The 26523-nt window shown below is 41.2% G+C and overlaps 1 protein-coding gene across 2 annotated transcripts in view; it reads right to left on the reverse strand.

Annotated features, from left to right (window-relative positions):
- Positions 1–26523, reverse strand: part of grid2 (glutamate receptor, ionotropic, delta 2) — a 1108967-nt gene that overhangs the window by 204551 nt on the left and 877893 nt on the right. For both annotated transcript variants that reach the window (XM_073042457.1, XM_073042458.1), the window contains exons 9-10: positions 17241–17342; positions 12123–12320 (exon numbers count right to left, since the gene is read on the reverse strand). In XM_073042457.1, coding sequence (XP_072898558.1) covers positions 12123–12320; positions 17241–17342 — 300 coding nt within the window. The remainder of the gene's footprint in view (positions 1–12122; positions 12321–17240; positions 17343–26523) is intronic.

Genomic DNA, 26523 nt, shown 5'->3' on the forward strand with positions numbered 1-26523 from the left:
AACTGCAGGATTACATGTCAAAGATTCCGAGTCACTTGTTCTGTAATACCATCATTACTCCACAATGGTTCTAGCCTAATAAAAGTTTTATTTCTGCAAGCTTTCATTGGTGTCCTTCTGCATTCTACTGAACTGATCCTTTGCAAAGAAGTTTACGTAGTGTTAGAGTGTAACTTTTAAGAGTTGATAAAGCCAGAGACAGTGAGGCTACAGTATTGTGTTGGGTATGATATGGGAGGCAGATTGAACAGTGGAACCTTTCATGTTCCAGTCATACTGTACTCCAAGTCTACAGTCCTTGCAGAAGGTAGGGACAGAACATTTTGCATCTAATAAGGCAGCAAAAAAAAAAATTGAGAGAGAGTAGGCAGATGAGTTTATTGTATCAAACAAAATAAAAGGACTTTAAAAGTTTAGTGTGGACAGAGACATTGATAACTGGACACAATGTACTGCATGTGAAGTTTTTATTATATAAAAAAAATTAAATTTATTTTTCTTGTGTTTCTATGTCACTTTAGGATGGATATAGGGGCTTTGGAAAGGATACAACAGGAATTCCCCAGGATGCTGCCTTGATTAGAAGGCATTAGCTATAAGGAAAGATCGGATAAGCTTGGATTATTTTTTCTGGAATGTCAGAGGCTAAGGGGTGACCTGATAGAATTTTATGAAATTACAGATAAGGTAGCCAGCTAGAAATTTTCTGTCAGGGAAATGTCAAATACGTAAATTGAAGGAGAGAGGGTAAGTTTAAAGATGTGCAGGGTAAGTTCTTTACATAGAGAGTCAGATTAAGAATTAGATTTATTATCACTGACAAATGACAGGAAATCTGCTTTTTGCTATGTCAATACAGTATAAAGGCATAAACATCTATCAGTTACAAAAATAAATAGTGCAAAGGAAAAACAATAACGAGGTAGTGTGGGGCTCAAGTACTGTTCTGAAATCTGATGATGGATGGGAAGAAACTATTTATAAATCATTGAATATGGACCTTTAGGATCACCCCCCTTCTCCCTGATGGAGGTAACGAGAAGAGGGCATGTCCCAAATGTTGGGGGTTTTTAGTAATGGATGTCGGCTTCTTGAGGCACCACCCCTTGAATATGTCCTTAATGGTGGAGAAGACTGTGCCCTTGAAGGAACTGGCTGCATTTACAATCCTCTGCAGTCTCTTTGGAGGATCCATACAGGTTGTGATGCAACCAGATGGAATGCTCTCCATTGTACATCTCAGGAAATTTTTAAGAGTCTTTGCTGACATAGTGAATCTCGTCAAACTCCTAGTGAAGTAGAACTGCTGATGTGCCTTCTTCACGATTGCAAACAATGTGTTGAACCCAGGACAGGTCCTCTGTGATGCTGACAGCCAGGAACTCGAAGCTGCTAATCCTTTCCATTGCTACTCCTTAAGGAAGAATGGTGTCTGTTCTCCTGACTGCCTTTTCCTGAAGTCTACCACCATTTCTTCGGTCTTGCTGACTTTGAGTAAGAGATGTTTGCTGCAACACCACTCAATCAGATACTCTCACTCCTGTACACCAACTCATTACCATCTGAGATTCTGATGGCAACAGTGGTATCATTGCTGAATTTATAGCTGGCGGATTCCTGGAACAGGCTGTCAAGCGTGGTGGAGGAAGCAGATATGATATTAGTGTTGAAGAGGGTTTTAGATAGGAATGTAAAAATGCAGGGAATGCAATGGTATGAATCATGTGCAAACAGAAGGGAATAGTTTAATTTGGCATCACACTCAACACAGACTTCGTGAGCTGAAGGGCGTGTATCTCTGTTATAGTGTCCCGTTCTAAACTCCTAGTTAGTGACCAAGAGGTCAGAGTTGACAAATTACGTTAAAGAAGCATACAGAGATAGGAAGTGGGTGAGACCATGAAAGAATTTTTAAATGGACGCATTGCTTAACTGTTGACAATATACAGTACATAGGTCAGCATGCTCACAATGAAAAGACTTGGTGCAAGTTAGGACAAGAATAGCAGAGCTTCAGATGAACCGTTTTGTAAAGCATAGGATTGTTGGCCAAGCACACATTGGAAAAGCTTTCTCGAAGAGCAGAAGTGCTTCTAAAGATAATTACTATCAACCATACCCTAACACCAAATTAATAATTCAGTAAAGGGGTAGTTTTATTTAAAGAGCGAGAGGGAATTAATGTTGGGTAATGTGGAAATAGCTGTGATGTTGAACAACTATTTTGTGTTGATCTTCATGGTGGAGGATATTTCTAACATGCCGAAGAGAGATGTCATGGATGCAAAGGGAGGTGAAGACCACAATATAGTCATTGCCACCAAAGAGGTAGTGATAAACAAACAGCTGGGCCCAAAGGTAGATACGGCCACTGGTCCGATGAGATGCATCCCATAAGACCATAAGACGTAGGAGCAGAACTTGGCCTTACGGCCCATTGAATCTGCCTCGCCATTCCATCATGGCCGATTTAGTACCCCTCTCAACCCCATTCTCTTGCCTTCTCCCTTAACTTTTTGATGCCTTGAATAATCAAGAACCTATCAACCTCTGCTTAGACACAATGAATTTGTCTGCACAGCTGTCTGTGGCAATGAATTCCATAGGTTCATTAATCTCTGGCTAAAGAAATTCCTCATCATCTCTGTTCTAAATGGATATTCCTCAATTCTGAGTTTGTGCTCTCTGGTCCTAGACTCCCCCACTATAAGAAACATCCTCTCCACATTCTCTTTATCCAGACCTTTCAATATTTCCTAAGTTGCAATGAGACCCCCTCATTGTTTTAAACTCTGGTGAGTACAGGCCCAGGGTTATCAAATGCTTCTCATACATTAACCATTTCATTCCTGGGGTCATTCTCGTGAATCTCTTCCAATGCCAGCACATCTTTTCTTAGATGAGGGGTGCAAAAATTCTCACAATACTCTAAATGCAGTCTTACCAATGTCTTATAAAGCCTCAGGAGCATTACATCCATACTTTTGCATTCTGGTCCTCTTGAAATGAATGTTAACATTGTGCTTGCCTTCCCTACCACTAATTCGACCTGCAAGTTAACCTTCAGGGAATCCCGTGTGAGGACTCCCAAGTCCCTCTGCACCTCTGATTTTTGAATTTTCTCTGCATTTAGTAAATAGTACTTGCTTTTATTCCCTCTGCCAAAGTGCATGAGCATGCACTTCCCTACATTACATTCCATCTGCCACTTCTTTGCACATCCCCCCAATCTCTCTATGTCCTTTTGCAGACAACTGCTTCCTCAACACTCCCTGTGTCCCCACCCCCCCTCACCCATCTTCATATTGTCCACAAACGTGGCCACAAAGCCATCAATTCCTTCAGCCAAATTATTGACAAACAACATGAAACAAAGTGTCCTAACATTGACCTCTGCAGCATGCCACTGGTCCACTAGTCACTGGTACCCAACCAGAAAAGGACCGCTTCATTCCCACTGTTTGCTTCATGCCAGTCAGCCAAACTTCTATCCATGCTAGTACTTTCCTGTAATACTATAGGCTCTTATTTTTTAATTAGTCTGATGTAATAAAATACCTTTACTCCTGTATTTTGATTTTGGACCCCTGTTGCATATTGTTGCATCCCATTGACTGCAATTTTGCCTTATTATTTGCCTGTCCTTCTTCACAGTCTCTTGGCACACTTTACTTTATTGTCACCAAACAATTGATACTAGAGCGTACAATCATCACAGTGATATTTGATTCTGCACTTCGTGCTCCCTGAAGTGCAAATCCAAGTAAATATAATAAAAAATTTAAATTATAAATCATAATTAGAAAATAGAAAAGGGAAAGTAAGGTAGTGCAAGTTAGGTAAGGTAGTGCAGGTTAGGTACGGCCCAGATCCGGGTCAGGATCCATTCAGCAGTCTTATCACAGTTGGAAAGAAGCTGTTCCCAAATCTGGCCGTACGAATCTTCAAACTCCTAAACCTTCTCCTGGAGGGAACAGGGCCAAAAAGTGTGTTGGCTGGGTGGGTGGCACACTGCCCCATCCTCAGACCTATCACCATCCCTCTGCCAAGATCGTTTAAACCTTCTCCAACAGCTCTAGAAAACATGCCCACAAAGATATTGGTCCTTCTCGGGTTCAGGTTTAACCCATCCTTATTGTACAGGTAAAACCTTCCCCCAAAAGATCCCAATGATCCAGAAATCTGAAACCCTGTTCCCTACACCAATTCCTCAGCCACGCATTAATCTGCCAAATCATCCAAATCATCCTGTTCTTACCCTCACTGGCACATGCAACAGGCAACAATCCAGAGATTACTACCCCGGATGTCCTGCTTTTCAGTTTACTGCCTAACTCCCTATATTCGCTCTAAACTACCTCCTCTCTTTTCCTGCCTATGTAATTAATACCAATATGTACCACAACTTCCAGCTGTTCACTCTACCCCTTTAGAATGGCACAAACCCAATCTGAGACACCCCCCCCCCCCGGCACCTTGGAAACAATATACCACCTGGGTGTCTCTTTCATATCCACAGAATCTACTTTCTGTTTAGAAACATAGAAAATAGGTGCAGGAGTAGGCCATTCGGCCCTTCAAGCCTGCACCGCCATTCAGTATGATCATGGCTGATCATCCAACTCAGAACCCTGTACCTGCTTTCTCTCCATACCCCCTGATCCCTTTAGCCACAAGGGCCATATCTAACTTCCTCTTAAATATAGCCAATGAACTGGCCTCAACTGTTTCCTGTGGCAGAGAATTCCACAGATTCACCACTCTCTGTGTGAAGAAATTTTTCCTCATCTCGGTCCTAAAAGGCTTCCCCTTTATCCTTAAGCTGTTGACCCCTCGTTCTGGACTTGCCCAACATCGGAAACAATCTTCCTGCATCTAGCCTGTCCAATCCCTTTAGAATTTTATACATTTCAATAAGATCCCCCCTCAATCTTCTAAATTCCAGTGAGTATAAGCCTAGTTGATCCAGTCTTTCTTCATATGAAAGTCCTGCCATCCCAGGAATCAATCTGGTGAACCTTCCCTGTACTCCCTCTACGGCAAGAATGACTTTCCTCAGATTAGGGGACCAAAACTGCACACAATATTCTAGGTGTGGTCTCACCAAGGCCTTGTACAACTGCAGTAGAACCTCCCTGCTCCTGTACTCAAATCCTTTTGCTATGAATGCCAACATACTATTTGCCTTTTTCACCGCCTGCTGTACCTGCATGCCCACCTTCAATGACTGGTGTACAATGACACGCAGGTCTCGTTGCACCTCCCCTTTTCCTAATCGGCCACCATTCAGATAATAATCTGTTTTCCTGTTGTTGCAACCAAAGTGGATAACCTCACATTTATCTACATTAAATTGCACCTGTCATGAATTTGCCCACTCACCTAACATATCCAAGTCACCCTGCATCCTCTTAGCATCCTCCTCACAGCTAACACCGTCACCCAGCTTTGTGTCATCCGCAAACTTGGAGATGCTGCATTTAATTCCCTCATCTAAATCATTAATATATATTGTAAACAACTGGGGTCCCAGCACTGAGCCTTGCGGTACCCCACTAGTCACTGCCTGCCATTCTGAAAAGGTCCCGTTTACTCCCACTCTTTGCTTCCTGTCTGCCAACCAATTCTCTATCCACATCAATACCATACCCCCAATACCATGTGCTTTAAGTTTCCACACTAATCTCCTGTGTGGGACCTTGTCAAAAGCCTTTTGAAAATCTAAATATACCACATCCACTGGCTCTCCCCTATCCACTCTACTAGTTACATCTTCAAAAAATTCCATAAGATTCGTCAGACATGATTTTCCTTTCACAAATCCATGCTGACTTTGTCCGATGATTTCACCTCTTTCCAAATGTGCTGTTATCACATTTAGTTTAAAATTCCAATTAGTTTGATGTTTTGGAGTTACAAAACATAACAGGCCCTGTGCTAACTTCAGCCCACAGAAAGAGAGCTGAAATCTTCCAGGCTACTGAAGAAAATGGTGGAAGTCACAGTACATGCGTTTGTGATAATTTGCCAAAATTCTCTGGACTCTGAGCAGGTCCTGGCGGATTGGAAAATATCAAATGTCAACCCACTGTTTAAAAAAGGATGTCAGGTAAAGCCAGTTACGTTAACGTATGTAGTCAGGAAAATGTTTGAAGGTATCATTAAGGAAGATTTAGTGAGACATCTGCATTGGTGTCGATTCGATATGCTGACTCATCACTGTCTTTGAGTCAGTCAACAACAGCGGTGTCATCAGTAAACTTAAATATGGCATTGGATTTGGACTCAGCCACAGAATCATAAATATAAAGTGAGTAGAACAGGGGGCTAAGCACACAGTCTGTGATGCACCTGTGTTGATGGTGAGTGTTAAGTGTTATTTGGTTAAATATTCATCAGAACAGTATGTTTGACAACCATCAAGCGATGTACTTTACCAACAAGAGAAAATCTGCAGATGCTGCAAATCCAAGCAACACACATATATACACCAATATACAGGAGGCCACATTTGGGGCATCGATTATAGTAGACGATCCCCAACAGACTCACAGGTAAGATGTCATCTCACCTGAAAGGACTGTTTGGGGTCCTGAATGGTAGTGAGAAGGCATTGGGGCAGGTGTAGTGATTTTTCCACTTACAAGGGTAAGTGCCAGGAGGCCTCCTGCATATCGGTGTGACCCAGTGTAGATTGGGACACTGCTTTGCCAAGTACCTACGCTCCATCTGCCCGAAAAACTGAGATCTCTCAGTAACCACCCACCTGTTTTAATTCCACTTCCCATTTCCATTCTGAAATATCAGTCCATGGCTTCCTCTACTGTTGCGATGAGGCCACACTCAGGCTGGAGGAACAACACCTGATATTCCGTCTTGGTAGCCTCCAGCCTGATGGCATGAACATCGATTTCTCAAACTTGCAGTATTGGTTCTCCCCTCCTCTCCCTAACCATTCTCTTCTCCCTCTCTCACCTTATCTCCTAACCTGCCCATTACCTTCCTGTGGTGCTCCTCTCCTTTCCCTTTCTTTCCTGGCCTTGTGTCCTCTCTTATCAGATTCCCCCTTTGCCAGCCCTTTATCTCTTTCATTAATTGACCCCAGCTCTTTACTGCAACCCATTTCACCGATCACCTACTACCTTGTAATTCTTCCTCTCCCTCGCCTCTCTGACTGGTCATCTTTTTTCTCCAGTTCTGATGAAGGGTCTCGGCCTGAAGTGTCAACTGTTTACACTTTCCATATATTTTCCCTGGCCCACTGTGTTCCTCCAGCATTTTGTGAGTGGTGCACTTTATATATTAATCCTCACTTACAGATTCAGCTAGTTCCATCACGGGCAAAACTTTCCCCACCATCAATGACATCTTCAACAGACAATGCCTCAGAAAGGCAGTATCCATCATTAAGGACCTTCGCCATCCAGGGCACGCCCCCTTCCCATCACTATCATCAGGGAGGAAGTACAAAAGCCTGAAGACCTACACTCAACAATTTCAGAACAACAATTTTCTATATGTGGTCAGATTTCCCATGATCCCGCGAATACTACCCCATTCTTCCTTTTTTTGCACTATTTGTTTTTCGTTTATGTATGTAATTTATAGATTTTTATGCCTTCACATTGTTCTTCTGCTAATAAACAACAAATTTCAGGTCAAACATTAGTAATAGTAAATCTGAATCTGATTCTGATAGTCATGTTGTTGTTAGGGCTTTACTCTTTGGAGAGAAGGAGGATGAGAGGAGACATGATAGGGGTATACAAGATAGAGGAATAGGTAGAGTGGACAGCCAGCACCTCTTCTCCAGGGCACCACTGCTCAGTGCAAGAGGACATGGCTTTAAAGTAAGGGGTGGGAAGTTCAAAGGGGATATTAGAGTAAATTTATTTACTCAGGTTGGTGCGCGGAATGCACTGCCTGAGTCAGTGGTGGAGGCAGATACACTAGTGAAATTTAAGAGACTACTAGACAGGTATATGGAGGAATTTAAGGTGGGGGGTTATATGGGTGGCAGGGTTTAAGGGTTGGTGCAACATTGTGGGCCGAAGGGCCTGTACTGTGCTGTACTGTTCTATGTTCTATGTTATCAGAAATAGAAGATATCCACTCCAATATCATGCCTAAATGTTTTAAGGATATACATATAATAATGCAGTGGATTACTTGAGTCATTTTGTAAATGTGCTTCCAGCAAGAACTTGCACCCAGTGAGAGGAAAGTTGAGGCAGTTCACACAATTAATTATCTATACTTGGAAAGCAATGTACCAAGACCAACACAGCTGATTCACTGCCAAACTAGTTGTCCAGTAGACCTTTCAACCACAAAATCCCTTAATAATTCACACTAATCTCTATGCCTGATTTCATCAGCCTGCTGCCACTGCTGTGATCACTATCTTGTGAAATATACCTTAGTTTATCAGATTGCCATGCCATCTCTGAACTAGACATGCTTGACTCTGTCAATGATTTCTGGAGTATTGATTGGTCTGCAGGAAAAGCAAGTTTGAAGAGGCTTCTTATGTTGCCACTCAGGTTTGGACTGGGGTAATTTTAACCATTGGTGGTCTTGTTTTGCTATATATGTTTTTATTCATTTGGATTCATCAAGACAGTCATGAAATTTGAATGAGGAATAAAGTATTACTTGCTTCTGAATATTCTAGGTGATGTTATATATCAATGTCTAGAAAACCTCTATACCCTCATTAATCAGTATGAAATTTAGCATCCTATCTCATGTACACTGAAGATGTGGCTTCATCCAACCATTCCAGGAACCAAAGTACGCAGGTCCAGGCATCCTTTGTTTATCAAATCATTCCAGACAAGATTATTATTCCAGCTGAAAGGTACAAAATCACCTCTACTTTCTTACAAGAACTGGCATGTCATCAAGAACTTTGACAAACTTCTATAGATGCAAAGTGCTGAGTATCCTAACTGGCTGCATCATGGTCTGATGGAAATATCAATGGTAGGAATGGAAATGGCTGGAGAAAGTGGTGGATACAGCCCAGTCCATCACAGGAAAAGCCCACCCCACCATTGAATGCATTTATATGGAAAAGTGCCACAAGAAAGTAGAATCTAGCATCGAAGACCTCCATCGTACCCTCTTTTCAAGACTACCAGCCAGTAGGAGAAGCAGAAGCCTTAGGTCCCACACCACCAGGTTCAGGAACAGTTATTGCCCTCCAACCATCGTGCCCCTGAACGGTGTGGATAACACCTCATTTTATACCTGGGCCATCTTCAATCAGTGGCATGAACTTCAAGTTCTCAAGCTTCCGGTAACCGATCATACTCTGTCTCTTTTTCTCTCTTTTTTCTATTTCCTCTCATTTTGACCCTGCTCACCCTTTGCCTTTCACTTCTGCCATCCTCTCCATCTGCCCATCACCCATACACTCCTCCCAGTGATCCCGTACCCCACCCCCCTCGTTATTCCATGCTCCACCTTTGCCTTCTGTCAGATTCCATCATTTCAGCCCTTTGTCACCTCGGCCTAACATTTCTCAGCTTCTGATTTTATTCCCGCTGTCATCAAACTATCATTTTCAAACTTCTAGTAATTGCCCCCCTTCCACTTCACCATTCCCCATTCCCATTTCCCTCTCTCACCTTATCTCCTTACCTGCCTATCATCTCCCTCTGGTGCTCTTCCCTATTCCCTTTCTTCCATGGCCTTTTATACTCTCCTATCAGATTCCCTCTTCTACAGCCCTTTATCTCTTTCACCAATTGACTTTCCAGCTCTTTACTTCACCCGTCCCCCTCTCCTGGTCTCACCTATCACGCCTCCTACCTTGTATTTCTTCCTCTCCTTCCCCCACCTTCTTCCTCTGATTTTTCCACTTTCCTTTCCAGTCCTGACGATGGGTATCAGCCTGAAAAGTCAACTTTTTACTCCTTTCCATAGATGCAGCCTGGCCTACTGTGTTCCTCTCCCATTATGTGTGTGCATTGCTAACTATCACCTCCCTCACTTGGATCCACCTATCATCCACCAGTTCTTGATCTACCCCTTCCATCCATCTCCTTATACTGGCTATCTCCCTCTTTCTTTCCAGTCCAGATGAAGGATCTTGATGGGAAATGTCAACAGTCTATTCTCTCCATAAATGCTGCCTGACCTGTTGAATTCATCATTTGTGCATTGTTACATGAAAATTTTAATACACTTGAAGCACTGCTCAATTGCAATCACTATAAATAAGCAACCACAAGGGTGATGGGTGGACAACAGATTGTACAGGTTAGGGTAGGAAGACCAGAGAACTGTATGCCCTCACGTTTACAGAGGGAGACTGGCCAGAAGCACAATGGCAACATTTAATCTGGAGGTACCAATGTCATAGATAAGGGTTTTAGGAGCTGATGAATATCAGAGGGATGGAGATGGGTATTGTTATATTGCTCAGAGAATGGGGACATTGTGGGCTGTAGTGTCCATGCCTGATTTTCCTTGACCTTCTATAGAGTTGAAAGTATCTGGACTGGTTGCATCATGAATGGTACAGCAATTCACATGTGCAGGAATATAAGAACTCTGGAGTAGCGGACTCAGCCCAGTTCATCATGGGCACATCCATCCAAACCATTTAAAGCAGGTGCTCTGTTAGGATGCAACATTCATAATCAAAGACTTCATTCACTGAACTACGCCATTTTGTCGCAGGTTAGGCTAAGGTTCAGAAACCTTAAATTGCATACCATCAAATTTAAAAGCAGTTTCTTCCCTTAGAAAATTGTGTTTTTCAACCAACCAGTACAATCCTAATCACTTACAGTTTAGTAACCCTATAACTACTGTGATATTTTGCACTGAACTGGATTTTGCATTGTTTTTTCATTCTAATTGTGTCCTTCCTTGCAAAACTTGTAAAAAAGAGGAAGTATTTGAGCAAGGTACAACAGGATTATTTAAGAAACACTTGGATAGGTACATGGAGGGTCAGGGCTTAGAGGGATATGGGCTGAATGCCAGAAATTTGGACTACAGAAACATAGAAAATAGGTGTAGGAGTAGGCCATTTGGCCCTTCAAGCCTGCACCGCCATTCAGTATGATCATGGCTGATCATCCAACTCAGAACCCTGTACCTGCTTTCTCTCCATACCCCCTGATCCCTTTAGCCACAAGGGCCATATCTAACTCCCTCTTAAATATAGCCAATGAACTGGCCTCAACTGTTTCCTGTGGCAGAGAATTCCACAGATTCACCACTCTCTGTGTGAAGAAATTTCTCCTCATCTCGGTCCTAAAAGGCTTCCCTTTATCCTTAAGCTGTTGACCCCTTGTTCTGGACTTGCCCAACATCGGGAAAAATCTTCCTGCATCTAGCCTGTCCAATCCCTTTAGAATTTTATACGTTTCAATAAGATCCCCCCTCAATCTTCTAAATTCCAGTGAGTATAAGCCTAGTTGATCCAGTCTTTCTTCATATGAAAGTCCTGCCATCCCAGGAATCAATCTGGTGAACCTTCTTTGTACTCCCTCTATGGCAAGAATGTCTTTCCTTGCATCTGGCTGGACGTTGTGGTGGACCTAAGTGTTTGTATCCATGGGCTATATTTCTCTGTAACTCTAATTGTGCATAACTTCTGCTTAATTTTATTTATTTTCTGTGATGCTGCCAAGTAAGTTTTTCATTACCTGCATGTACTGTAGATATGCATATGTCAATAAACTTAACTTTGACTTTTGGGTCACCCCAATATTAATGAATCAGGAGTCATAACAAGGCCAAATTAAGTATAGATGAGAGACCTTCTTTCCTGTATGTTGTTAATCAACCAGATGAAATTTTGCAAATATCATTTTGTTTCATTAGTACTTTTACTGTTTTGCTTTTGTCATTCCAAATGCCTGTGATGATGAGATTTGAATTTACACTTTTGGGTTACTAATCTAGTCCTTTGATTATTGGTCCAATAACTTACGCACTGCATTATCATATCACTAATGCTAGTGACCAGAGGTGAATGGCTGATGTTCTAACCCAGCTTGTTGTGCTGACTTACCGCAAGGTTTGCTTCTTTCTCTGTCACTGAAACTCATAATAGAAAAATGTACAGCTGGTGGAGTGCAGAACTAACCCAGGACACAAACCTTGAAGGCAAGTTCTCCAATCAGCCCATTCCAGTTTCCGTCAGGTTGCTGGCTGCCAAACTTGTGATCAGGAGCCACGTAGATTTCATACTTGAAGCCCAGGTAACTTGACAAGGCATCCAAGACGTCGATAGAGAATCCATAATATTTCTTTGTTCTCCCAAGTATGTTTTCAGATACCATAACAAAAGGTTCCTCCTGCAAAACGAAAGGCATTACAGGGTCGAGTCAAAGCTCTCATTCAGGTACTGTACATGAAGGGTTGTCAGTAACCTTTCAGCTATGGGAAATTAGTGGATTAAGTGTCCATACATTGCTGTAATACATCACCCATCTATTTGGAGGATTTAATTTGTAATATACAGTACATCTTACCAAAGCATAAGAACAGGAGTTGGCCATGTAGCCAGTCGAGCCTGCTCTGCCATTCAATAAGATCATGGCTGATCTGGCCATGGACTCATCTCCACCTACCTGCCTTTTCCCTATAAGCCTTAATTCCACTACAATGCAAAAATCTATCCAACCTGTCTTAAATTTATTTACTGAGGTCGCCTCCACTGCTTCATTGGGCAATTAGAGCATTACAGTGATGAAGTCATTTGCTCCACCCTCCCTATTCAACGTCTTGCTCTAACCCAGCTTTACCAACCACTTGAGTTGGTGATGTATTGAGAATGCACAGTCAGTGAATTTGCACAAACTGGTGTTTTAAATGTTCAAGTAATCAGCTGCAAGAGAACTCAAAATAAACAAATAGTGACACGATTGTTATCAGTCTCTATGTGTGTGAATTCAGTGATGTAGTTTCCCTGACAGTGAGTCCAGAGCCAGTGAAAGAAAAGGATCAAAAGTGGGATAGAAAGATTCCTAACAAGGAAAAATCTCATCACTCTACAAAAAACCTGCAATTTCCATTTCTAATTGTCATTTGTAATGCAAACTGTTCTTGTAAATGTTTTATGTTGCAACTAAATGCGGTATCTGAAGATAGGGCATCTGTAGGTTTTATCATTGCCGGATGAGAGTAATCAACATGTTTACCAAAAGTTAATGTAGATGTTGGAGAAGCAAGCTGCATTCGAAAGAGAATGTATGTGGTTTAGTGATGTTATAACAAAAAGCAAGACTCACATTTTGCAGCTTCAGAACATCTCAAAGTGCTCTACAACTAATGTACTATCTCTTAAGTGCTGGTTAATTCTGTACTAATAGAACATAACATTAAAAAAATTAGTTTAGTCACGACAAATGGAAGTCTTACTGCACCAACACTTTCAATGATGGACTGGGAATCGTGACGGACTGGAGATTTCTGTGGTAGGACGTTTTAATGGATCACTCTGTCTCTTGATGGATGGGAGTCTGATTTCACCCATATGTTCTATTGTAGACAGTACTCTGAATGCAATCATACTTATATATAGGAACAATATTTGAATAGATAATAGCTCATAATCCTGCACAATTTTAATGATGGACAGGGAATATATATTAAAATAATGTGACTCATTATAAAGTCTTGGCATGCAGTACTCAAATGCAAAATACTCCTCTCAACAACAGCAACAATAACTTAAATTTATATGCTATCTTTCATAAGGAAACAGTGTGGTAAAGTGCTCCACAAACATTTCATGAGAGAAGATCTAGGATCAAGCCATAAAAGGGGTTTAAATTTCTAGTCTGGAGGATTTTATGAAGCAACTTGAGAGGAAAGAAAGTGCAGGAAAGGTTTAGGGAAAGAAATCAGCTCTTTCAACTACCAAACATAGGTTAGCATAATTATCAAGTAAATGTTATGTGGAAATTACCAGTGTCAATTCCAAAACACAGCTAGAAGAGCTGATGGGAGAAAAGTGCATTGCATTTTGCTGAAGAAGTTTATGCTACTAAGTGAAATTATGTATTTAGTATATTGATGCTGAATACAATGACATTTCTCTACTTAAGATGTATTCTTGCTGATATTTTGATATTGATCCAGGAATAAGGAGCTAATAACAAAATAGGGCAACACAGCAGCTGAAAAAGACTTGCACCAGAGCAAGATTGGTTTATAACCTTTCAGAATTTGGAAAGAAGGGAATTGTTTCATGGGGTGATTACCGGTAAATGATTTGATACAGAGAGGCTAGTTATTGTACATGCAGAGTGTACAGCTTGGGAGACAAAAGAGACCATAGATGCTAGAATCTGAAGCAACACACAAGATGCTGGAGGAACCTAATGGGTCAGGAACTATCTGTGGAGGGAAAATTTTGGTGAAACCCCTTCTTCAATATGGAAAGATCAAATTCCTTTCTCTCCAGCCCTTTGGCTTCACTACCCATCTGACTTCACCTTTCACCTTCTAGTTCTCTTCCTTCCCCTTTTCAGTCCTGAAGAAGGAAATGAAGAAACGTACATTTCCATAGACGCTGCCTGACCTGCTGAGTTCCTCCAGCATTTTGTGTGTGTTGCAGGAGAAATCAACGTTCCCGTTATTGGGTAATCTGGACTGTTTCTCTAGTTGGCAGTTAGCTTCTTCTTGGCGGTGGAGAAGGCAGAGTACAGACATGTTGCTGTGGGAATGAGGGATTTAAAATGGCTAGCAGCCAGGAGATCCAGATGGCCACAGTGTATGGAGCAACAAAGAAAATGTCCAGTTTGTGTCCGCTCTTACCGTATAAAGAAGGCCACTTCAGGAGCACTGGATCCAATAAATAAAGCTGGGAATATGCTTATGAATGACTACCTCACCTGAAAGGGATGTTTAGGGCCTTGGGGGGATTGTGGTGAAGGATGAGGTGTAGGAACTGGTGTTATATCTCTTATAGGGCAGAGATTTCCTGGGGAAGGAGGGGAATAGGTGCGGAGGGTTGACCAAGTCAAAGAGAGCAATCCCTGCAGAAAGCAGAAAAGGGGGGAGAGAGAAAGATATAGTTGGTGGCTGGATCATATTGTAGCTAGTGGAATTTGCAATGAATTATGAGCTGGATGCATAGGCTGGTGGGGTGGTAGGTAAGGACTACAGTGAGAAATAACCATGCAAAAAGTTGTAAATCTTTGGAATTCTCTACCACAGGATCACTGTATCAATTATCCTCATCGTTTATTGTATTCCTCTTTGTGGTTGTCTGTAGATTTTAGAGTATATTGTATAAAATTTAGCTAAGACCACACTTGTTGTACACATTTCTACTCTTCCCATTACAGGAAGGATGTGGAAACTTTGGAAAGGGTCCAGAACAGGCTAATCAAAATGCTTCTTTAGTTTAAGGGTATTATCTAACAGAAGAGATTGGACAAATTACGGCTGTTTTCACTAGAATGTAAGAGGCTGACATTCAAGGGAGATCTGACAGAAGGCTGTAAAATTATGAGAGTCACAGACAGTCAGAATCCTTTTCTTCCCCAGGGTGAAAATATCAGGTACTAGAGAACATGCATTTAATGCAAGAGGGTGTCACTTTAAAGGAGATGTGAAGGACAAGTCTTTTTATACAACATGGTGGGTCCCTGTAATGGGCTGCCAGGGGTGGTGGTAGAAGTAGATATGATGGTGGTGTTTCAGAGACTTTTAGTACATGAATATGCAGTGATGCAGAGAATGAATGGAATAATAGTAAACCTGATTCTGATTTTGATATGAATCACGTACAAGCGTTAGAGATTTAGTTTAATTTGGCATTGTGTTCAGCACAGACACTGTGCCTTGCAGGACCTTTTTTGTGCTGTGCTGTACTGACTTCAAGATTCTAAATTTTTACCAGTGCAGAGCCCGATTATGGACACTTCTTGAAATCTTCCACGCATTGGATCCACTGTACTCAAAAGCACGGGGAGCAGTCCAAGCCAAGTTGCGTTTACACTGTGATGCAATTCAGTAATGGCTCTGTGCACAGTTTCTGGGACTGCCTTTCTTTACTGGCTTATCACTCAGACAGAGTCAAAAACTTCACAATCAAATGTTCATCTGTCTGTTCAACATTGGACATACACTTCAACTTTTAAGATTTAGCCACAAAAATCTGTGCTGCACTTCAGTGCAAAGTGAGCACTGAGCTGTTGTCGATGTTGTTTCTCACAAGATACTAAACTGAGACCTTGAAAATCAACTGTCCTCTTTTTTGAAGAACAGGAAAGTAACCAACTTTTCCTATCTAATATATAAATATCAATCTCCATTGTTAATGAATGAATTAATATTCTATTCCTATATTGAAGTTTGTGGGGGGTTTCCTATGTTATGATGGAAGCCACATACTAGAGTAGTTAATTGCCACCAAGACTCCAAGAGAATCATGGCATTAAAGAAAGCAGCTCTTGATGTGCATCTTGACTTATAAACCGCTAGGTACAACATCAAAACTTCACAATCACATGAATTAGAAGGAAACTATTCCAAGCAAAATTAACATGGTTTTGTTCTTAGCTCACTCAGCAACTGAGTTTACACAGCTTCTAAAAACAGTAGAAAATTGCAGAACCAAGAGGTATTTGGTTGAAATAGGTGGCAAAATCCAAAAGCAAATATTGTTCAATACCAAATGCTGTAGGGATATTAGGGAAACCACTCAAATCCAGCTGCTAGTCCAGTTTCATAGTTCTTTTAATATTTAAGTTGATGCTATTTTCATTTTTGTTTCAAAATAAAGGAATGGTGTGTCCTTAAGCATAAAAACAATGTTAGTTCTGAAGACATGTCCTATTTGTGGTTTGACTGGACAAGGATGCTATTTGATGTGTTTGCTTTGCAGCAATGCAACAATACTATGAACTATCTGGAAAACTTAGGCTACACCAATATCAGAAAAGATTCAGCAAATAAATACTTCAAATGCATGGCTTGCATAATAGACCATTACCTCTTTGGACAGCTGTGTCTAAATGCACTTGTGAAGACACTACAATGACAAATTAAGACTCGTTTACAGAAGTTTATTTTTGCTGACAACCTGGATGATTAATGTTCCAACTTCCCTGATAGCTCTTGAGTGATGAAACTTTAATTCTGGAGCATCTGAAATGACCTCATCAACAAAGTCATAAGCAAAATTACCAAATCTACAGCTGGTAATCCATTTGCATATCCTGAAGGAAATTAAGTGCAGAGAAGGAAAAACATGTCCTTACTGGTAGTGTTACAACACGTAGCATCACACCCCGCATGTTGTTTTCCAGCTTTTTGTCTGTCAGTGATCCATTCAACCCAGAATCAGGGGTCCATGTGCCAAGCTATGAAGAGGAAAAGCAAATCATTGTGGGAGTATTCAAAAAGGAAAATGGACATGATAACCATTTTTAACACTTCCGCGTAACCTTCCCATAGCTCAGGCGTTCAGATCCATGAACAAATGAGTTTGAAGTTTCATTTGAATGTGGCTGCTAACTAGAGGCTTAGGCTAATGGTCAAGTGACACAAGTTCAACCCCACAATGGGCAGGAACAAATTTAGTTAATGAAATATGTCTGGGAAGATAAAATCTGTATCAGTTGTGATGATCATGGAATTATTGGATCAATCTAACTGATTATTTGGTTTCTCTGGGGAAAACATATGTCAAACTTCTATTGAACTGCTTTTTAAAGTGACCACACATCGTATAAAATTGTCATAAGTAGTTCAAGAAGTCAATTCATTATAACTTTTCTCAAAGATAATAAGAGCTTGTCAATATCCTACAGTGGATCTGTATGCAGTGAACAATGATGAGGTTGGGAGACATTAATCTAATTGCTTATTTCTCCCACACAAAGTACACTTAATTCATGTAACAAATAACCTGCTGGATGAACTCAATGGCTCACGCAGAATCTATAGAGGTAGGGGAAGCAAATGTGTTCACCTTTGGTCCTGATGCTGGGTGTCAAACTTAAATGGTACAATTCCAAATGTTACAATTGATTTTGACTTGAATTGTTGAAAATCCCTTCCTGTCCACTGATGTTGTTTGACCTGTTGAGTTCCTCCAGCAGATTTTTTGTTGCTGCAGATTTCAGATCTGCAGTCTCTTGGGTTTATACTTATTTCACGTCACTTCCTAAATTTCACCTACCTTAAGCATGAATATTCTTCTTTTATTTTAGATAATCAATATTTGAATTAAGCATCCTACCAATCTCTGTAAGAATACAATTTCACAGAGTGATAATCCAACAATTTTTCAATATTCACCTCCCCTTAGTCAATATCAACTCTAGTACTTGCTGAATGTTTGCTTGTTTTAGATTATGGGCTCACGAGGAACCGGATTCATATTCTATTTATACTACATGGAGTATTAGATGGAGTATTGTGAGCAGTTTTTGGCCCCTTTTCTACCAAAAGATGTGCTGGCATTGGAGAGGGTCCAGAGGAGGTTCACAAGAATGATCCAGGGAATGAAAGGGTGAACACACGAGGGGCATTTGATAGCTCTGGGTTTGTAGTTGCTGGAGTTGAGAAGAATGACGGGGGATCATATTGCAACCTATTGAATATTGAATAGTCTGGATAAAGTGGATGTGGAGAGGTTGATTCCTACAGTGGGGGAGTCTAGGACCAGAGGGCACAGCCTCAGAATTGAGGGACATCCATTCAGAACAGAGATGAGGAAACATTTCTTTAATAAGAGGGTGGTGAGTCTGTAGAATTCATTGTCAGTGTTTTCTGGTGCAGAGAATGACATGCTTCTAGCAGAACATTACCATTTCTAGGCCTCTGTGTCTTCTCCATGGGGTTAGAATGCTTGCAGATCAAGCCAAGTAACTTAGTCCATCGTTATGGGTTGCACTCAGACCTTTTTGCAGTATGTACCGTTCAAACTTCTCTGACTTCTACTTCATTACTTTGAAAAAGTTAGTCTAAGGAGCACTAAATTGGCTAGTTTTCTATTCTTTGCTCACTTAGTTGATTTGTGTATGGTGGAGATGCCAGGCGAAAAGAAAGACAGGGGTAGAATTGCAACCTAAACTGCACTTTCTCTGTAACAGCAAAACTACAATTTGCATTCTGTTGTTGCTTTTCTTTTGCACTACCTCAATGCATTTATACTTGAAATCACCTGTTTAAATAGCACACAGACAAAAGCCTTTCAGTGTATCTCGGTACATGTGATCATAATAAAACAACTACCGATTACCATTTACCATGCTCAATTCAATATGTTAGATGTGAACTATCGTCATGTGTGTAATTCAAACTGAATGTACTTCAGTGAATCTGAACTTCAGAAATGGAGTTCAACACACATACACCGGTGCTTGTATATTTACGTCAGAAGAAGAAGAAATTCAGGATTTAATTGTTCTCCTTAGTGTGTTTTGTTGATCAAAGAATGAGATTTCACTATCCTCAGTTAGAAGACCTTTTGAATATTCCATGAGCATTAACTATCAAACTATAGAGCATTTTGAGCTATGTGCTGCACTGGTATAAAGATTCTTAATTTTAAACAGCTTTTCTTAATATCACATTTCTACCACAACCACGGGGGAGTTTTTAAGCACCTTGTAATATTTGAATTGTTATTAAGTTTGAAATTGAACATGTATTCATTTCAAAGTAGTACTATCGCCAGAAGTGTTTTAAGCTTTACGTTCATTTATAATTAATAACTTCTGGTCAGATTGTTTCTTGTCATTCTAGTTGTATGTGTGAACAATTTTCTGGTAATGGACAGTTTAATTTAATTTCGAAAACTAGCCACCATTACACATCTGGGAAGAATAAAAATTCTTTCAGAGCAGAGCATATTTCATGATGCGAGCAGTGCTTCAGTGATAATACATACTTCTGATTTAGAAGGATATAGGTTCAAGACCTACTCTTGAAACTTGGGAGATAATAGGGGCTGACTCTCTAACGAATAAGATGTGTTATCTAAAAGACATTAAACGCAGCCTAAATCTCAGTGGGACATAAACAGATCCCAAGGCACTATTTCATAGATGACCAGAGTAGACTGCTGTGTCATATTGAACATACATTATTTAAATCATTTTTGCAAGAAGTGGACAGGGTGTGCTAAAGAGCCTCTTTCTGTGACCATATGATTATGACTCTATGACTGTAACATTCTACATGACATTGCTTAGCAATCAGAATGTCACATCTAACAGACAAATATTAATCTGACTGCAAGTTGCCACAGCAATATGTGTGTACATGATATGTGAAGTAAGCAGTTGAAAACCTTCATATTATATAGTGCATTTAATGTAGTTCAGCATCTCAAGATATTCTTCAGAAGCACTGCCAGATAAAAATTTAACATGGAGCAAGAAAAGAAGACAAGACCAATGACAAATAGGTGGCTTCTAAGGTGGATCTTCAAGGTGGAGAGAAAAATTGGGTGAGGGAATTTGTGTTCTAGCAAGCCAAATGTTTGATTTCTATTTGTCGTTTGATTTACCTCACTCATTCCTTCTATTGCAATCATTCTGCTTTTTCACATAACCGATACCTAACATTTCTGGTTCCATACAAAATTTCTGCTTGGCAATGTTTCTATGAAACACTTTGGAGACTTAGCTGAATTGAATTGTCTATATTACTTACATCTTTCATATACATGAGGAGTAAAAATCTTTATGTTATGTCTCTGTCTAAGTGTGCAATGTGCAATTTATAGTAATTTATAATAAATAGTATGTACCAGGATAGTCAATATAACATAGAAATACAGTTATTATCAGCGTGAGTTAAGCAGTCTGATGGTCTCATGGCCTGTTGGTCCTGGCTTTTATGCTGCGGTATCGTTTCTGGGATGGTAGCAGCTGGAACAGTTTATGGTCCCCAATGATCCTTCGGGCACTTTTTACACACCTGTCTTTGTAAATGTCCTGAATAGCGGGAAGTTCACATCTACAAATGTGCTGGGCTGTCAGCACGACTCTCTGCAGAGTCCTGCGATTGAAGGAAGTACAGTTCCCATACCAGGCAGTGATGCAGCCATTCAGGATGCTCTCAATTCTGCCCCTATAGAAAGTTATGTTATGAGAGAAGTCAGATTACAGAGTTTTTCGGGGAACTCTGTAATTATATTGACGGGGAGCGAGGTGTTACTGAAATTGGAAGATACATGGCAAGGAGGGGATTTGAACTCAAGGGTAGAACTTTTAAAAGCATATAAGAAACACTTTGGAAAGGCAGTTGAGGTAGGATTTTCACAGTCAATAGAAGGACCCTGGGAAAAGTTGTAAAACAGAGAGTAATATAAGCACATCGTAAGTGGGAACTGAAGTCTTGAAGATGCAGGCCGGCTGTGGCGTGGTGTGTATGGGCTGAATCAAGGCGGTGGGGTCCGGGCTGGGCGGGAACGAACCAATGTTTGGCTATTCCTGGAGTGAACTTGGAGGCACTTTGATTCGGGAAAACAGAGGCAAGGTGAGTGGAGCCAATGCTGAGTCAAGGGGGTGGGGTCCGCAACTGGGCCTGGGAGTGAGGAAAGACCAGGGGTTTGATCAATTTAAGTGCCGAGCTAAATTGGAAGAGTTGAGTATGTGCTGAATTGAGGTGGAGGGGCACTGGCCTGAGAGTGTATTGAAGAGGCAGGGTCCAGATCCGAGAGTTTGGTCTGGTTGATTTAAGCACCCCGGGCCAGATTGAAAAGGACAGGGTGTCAGGACCAGAGGTGAGGCAGGGGTCAGTTCAGATCGCTACTCCACGAGGCTGACTCATCTTCGTGCTGAACTTCAACTCATTATTCTGCGAGGTTTACTCATCTCTGTACTGAACTGTGGCTGTGGTCTGCAAATATCACAGTGTGAACTCACTTCTGTGAATTTCAGTTCTGAATGCCATTTGCTTACTTTTATTGTTTGCACTTTTTTTTCCTTCTTTCTTATTTTTCTCTCTGCAATGTTGGCTGTTAGATGGTCTTCTGTTGTTCTACTAGGTTCTATTGGGTTTCTTTGTTCTGTAGCTGCCTGTAGGAAGACGAATCTCAAGGTTGTATGAAGTCTACATACTTTGATGATAAATGTACTTTGACTGTGACACTGTTTCCTGAAAGCGGTGTTGCAGGATAGTGAAGCTGGTTTTTGGTATGCTGACCATCATTTACAGGGCATTGAAAATAGAGGTTAGGGCGTTATTTTGCAGTGGTATAAGACATTAATGGGAGCACATTTGGAATATTGTATTCAGTTTTGGTCATTCTGTGAAACAAAAGAATTCATGAAATCTGGAAAGAGTGTAGAGGAAGTTTACAAGGATATAGCCATGACCAAAGCAACTGAGTCACAGGGAGGTTGAGAAAATTGGGACTTTATTTATTGGAGCTTAGAAGAACAAGGGGTGATCTTATAGAGGCATACACATTCATAAGGGGCACAGATCAACTAAATGTGCCCAGTCTTTTCTCCAGGGTAGAGAATATTGATTTGAAGTGAGAGGGGAGAGATTTACTAGGAAATGTAGGACCATGTTTCCACACAGAGGCTCATCTATATATGGAATGAACTGCTAGAGATAGTAGTTGAAGTAGGTACATTATCAACATTGAAAAGGCAATTGGACAGGTTTAGAATCGGAAAGGTACAGACAGATATAGGACAAATGTGGGCAAATAGATCTAGCTTGGATGAGAATCTTGGTCAGTGTGAACCATATGGGCCAAAGGACCTGTTTCTGTGCTGTATAATTCTATGAGTATAGGAATAGAATGAGGTGGAGGATAAATGCGTGGCTGAGGGATTGGAGCAGGGGGCAGGGATTCAGATTTCTGGATCATTGGGACCTCTTTTGGAGCAGGTGTGACCTGTATGAAAAGGACGGTTTGCACTTGAATCTCAGGGGACCAAAATCCTGGCAGGGACGTTTGCTGAGGAGAATTCAAACTAAAATTGTTGGGGTTTGGGAACCGAACTGAAGAGACTGGGTAAGAGGTAGTTGACTCACAAATAGAGAAAACTTGGAGACAGTGTGTGAGGGAGGATAGGCAGGTGATAGAGAAGGGATGCGCTCAGACTGACTGTTTGAGATGTGTCTATTTTAACGCAAGGAGTGTTGTGAACAAAACGGATGAGCTTAGAGTGTGGATCAGTACTTGGAGATATGATGTGGTGCCCATTACAGAGACTTGGATGGCTCAGGGACAGGAATGGTTACTTCAAGTGCTGGGTTTTAGATGTTTCAGAAAGGATAGGGAGGGAGGCAAAAGAGGTGATGGCATGGCACTGTTGATCAGAGATAGTGTCACGGCTGCAGAAAAGGTGGACGTCATGGAGGGATTGTTTTGGAATCTCCATGAGTGGCGGTTAGGAACAGGAAGGGGTCAACAACTTTACTAGGTGTTTTTTATAGACCACCCAATAGTAACAGGGATATTGAGGAGCAGATAGGGAAACAGATCCTGGAAAGGTGTAATAATAACAGAGTTGTCGTGGTAGAAGATTATAATTTCTCAATTATCGATTGGCATCTCCCTAGAGATTAGATGGGGTGGAGTTTGCTAGGTGTGTTCAGGAAGGTTTCTTGGCACAATAGGTAGATAAGCCTATAAGATGAGAGACTTTACTTGATTTGGTATTGGGAAATGAACCTGGTCAGGTGTCAGATCTCTCAGTGGGAGAGCATTTTGGAGATAGTGATCATAATTCTATCTCCTTTATAATAGCACTAGAGAGAGATAGGAACAGACAAGTTAGAAAAGTGTTTAATTGGAGTAAGGGGAATTGTGAGGCTATCAGGCAGGAAATTGGAGGCTCAAGTTGGAAACAGATGTTCTCAGGGAAATGTATGGAAGAAATATGGCAAAGGTTCAGGGGATATTTGTGTGGAGTTCTGTAAAGGTACGTTCCAATGTGACATGGAAGTTATGATAGGGACCAGGAACCCTGGTGTACAAAGGCTGTAGTAAATCTAGTCAAGAAGAAAAGAAAAGTTTAAGAAAGGCTCAGAGAGCTAGGTAATGTTAGAGATCTAGATGATTATATGGCTAATAGGAAGGAGCTTAAGAAGGAAATTAGGAGAGCCAGAAGGGGCCATGTGAATGCCTTGGCGGGCAGGATTAAGGAAAACCCCAAGGCATTCTGCAAGCATGTGAAGAACAAGAGTATGACGTGAAAGAACAGGACAAATCAAGTGTGACAGTGGGAAAGTATGTATGGAAACGGAGGAAATAGCAGAGGTACTTAATGAATACTTTACTTCAGTATTCACTATGGAAAAGGATCTTGGTGATTGTAGTGATGACTTATAGCAGACTGAAAAGCTTGAGCATGTAGATATTAAGAAAGAGGATGTACTGGAGCTTTTGGAAAGCACCAAGTTGGATAAGTCGCCGGGACCGGATGAGATGTATCCCTGGCTACTGTGGGAGGCGAGGGAGGAGACTACTGAGCCTCTGGCAATGAACTTTGCATCATCAATGGGGACTGGAGAGGTTCCGGAGGATTGGAGGGTTGTGGATGTTGTTCCCTTATTCAAGAAAGGGAGTAGAGATAGCCCAGGAAATTATAGGCCAGAGAGTCTTATTTCAGAGGTTGGTAATTTGATGGAGAAGATCCTGAGAAGCAGGATTTTTGAACATTTGGAGAGGTATAATATGATTAGGAATAGTCAGCATGGCTTTGTCAAGGACAGGTCATGCCTTACGAGCCTGATTGAATTTTTTGAGGATGTGACTAAACACATTGATGAAGGAAGAGCAATAGATGTAGTGAATATGGATTTCAGCAAGGCATTTGATAAGGTACCCCATGCAAGGCTTATTGAGAAAGTAAGGAGGCATGGGATCCAAGGGGATATTGCTTTGTGGATCCAGAACTGGCTTGCCCACAGAAGGCAAAGTGTGGTTGTAGACAGGTCATATTCTGCATGGAGGTCGGTGACCAGTGGTATGCCTCAGGGATCTGTTCTGGGACTCTTACCCTTCGTGATTTTTATAAATGACCTGGATGAGAAAGTGGAGGGATGGGCTAGCAAGTCTGCTGATGACACAAAGGTTGGAGGTGTTGTGGATAGTGTAGAGGGCTGTCAGAGGTTACAGTAGGACATTGATAGGATGCAAAACTGGGCTGAGAAGTGGCAGATGGAGTTCAACCCAGATAAGTGTGAAGTAGTTCATTTTGGTAGGTCAACTATGATGGCAGAATATAGTATTAATGGTAAGACTCTTGGCAGTGTGGAGGTTCAGTGGGATCTTGGGGTCTGAGTTCATAAGATGCTCAAAGCAGCTGTGGAGGTTGACTCTGTGGTTAAGAAGTCGTATGGTGTATTGGCCTTCATCAATCATGGAATTGAATTTAGGAGCCAAGAGGTAATGTTGCAGCTATATAGGACCCTGGTCAGACCCCACTTGGAGTATTGTGCTCATTTCTGGTTGCCTCACTACAAAAAGGATGTGGAAACCATAGAAAGGGTGCAGAGGAGATTTACAGGGACATTCACTGGATTGGTGAGCATGCCTTATGAGAATAGATTAAGCGAACTCGGCCTTTTCTCCTTGGAGCAACGGGGGATGAGAGGTGACCTGATAGAGGTGTATAAGATGATGAGGGGCATTGATCATGTGGATAGTCAGAGGCTTTTTCCCAGGGCTGAAATGGTTGCCACAAGACGACACAGGTTTAAGGTGCTTTGGAGTAGGTACAGAGGAGATGTCAGGGGTAAGTTTTTTACACAGAGAATGGTGAATGCATGGAATGGGCTGCCAGCAGCGGTGGTGGAGGCGGATATGATAAGGTCTTTTAAGAGACTTTTGGGTAGGTACATGGAGCTTAAACAAATTGAGGGCTATGGGTAACTCCAGTAATTTCTAAGGTAGAGACATGTTCGGCTCAACTTTGTGGGCTGAAGGGCCTGTATTGTGCTGTAGGTTTTCTATGTTTTTATTATTCTAAGCCAATATATTTCATTGTGAAGAAGGTGAAAGAGATGATGCAATTTTGGATAGATGGAGCAGCATTTTCAAAGTTCATATGTGAAAGTAAATTTATTATTCAAGTATGTGTGTAAGGTCATAAGACCATAAAACATAGGAATAAATTAGGGCATTCAGACCATCAAGTCTGGTCCACCATTCTATCATGGCTCATTAATGATCCCTCTCAACCAGTCCTCCTGCCTCCTCTCCATAACCTTTGACACCCTGACTAATCAAGAACCTATTAACCTCCACTTTAAATATACTCAATAACCTGGTTTCCATGCCATCTGTAGAAATGAATTCCATAGACTCACCACCCTCTGGTTCAATAAATTCCTCCTCATCTCTATTCCAAATGGACATCCCTCTTTCTGAAGCTGTGCCCTCCGGTCCTAGAGTCTCCCACTATAGGAAACATCCTCTCCACATCCACTCCAATTAGGGCTTTCAATATTTGATATGTTTCAAAAAGTTCCCCACTCATTCTTCTAAATTCCAGTGAGTACAGGCCCAGAGCTGTCAAATTCTCTTCATGCATTAAACATTTCATTCCCAGAATTGTG

This window comes from Hemitrygon akajei, chromosome 4, assembly GCF_048418815.1.
Source record: "Hemitrygon akajei chromosome 4, sHemAka1.3, whole genome shotgun sequence".
In the NCBI taxonomy this organism is placed as follows: domain Eukaryota; kingdom Metazoa; phylum Chordata; class Chondrichthyes; order Myliobatiformes; family Dasyatidae; genus Hemitrygon; species Hemitrygon akajei.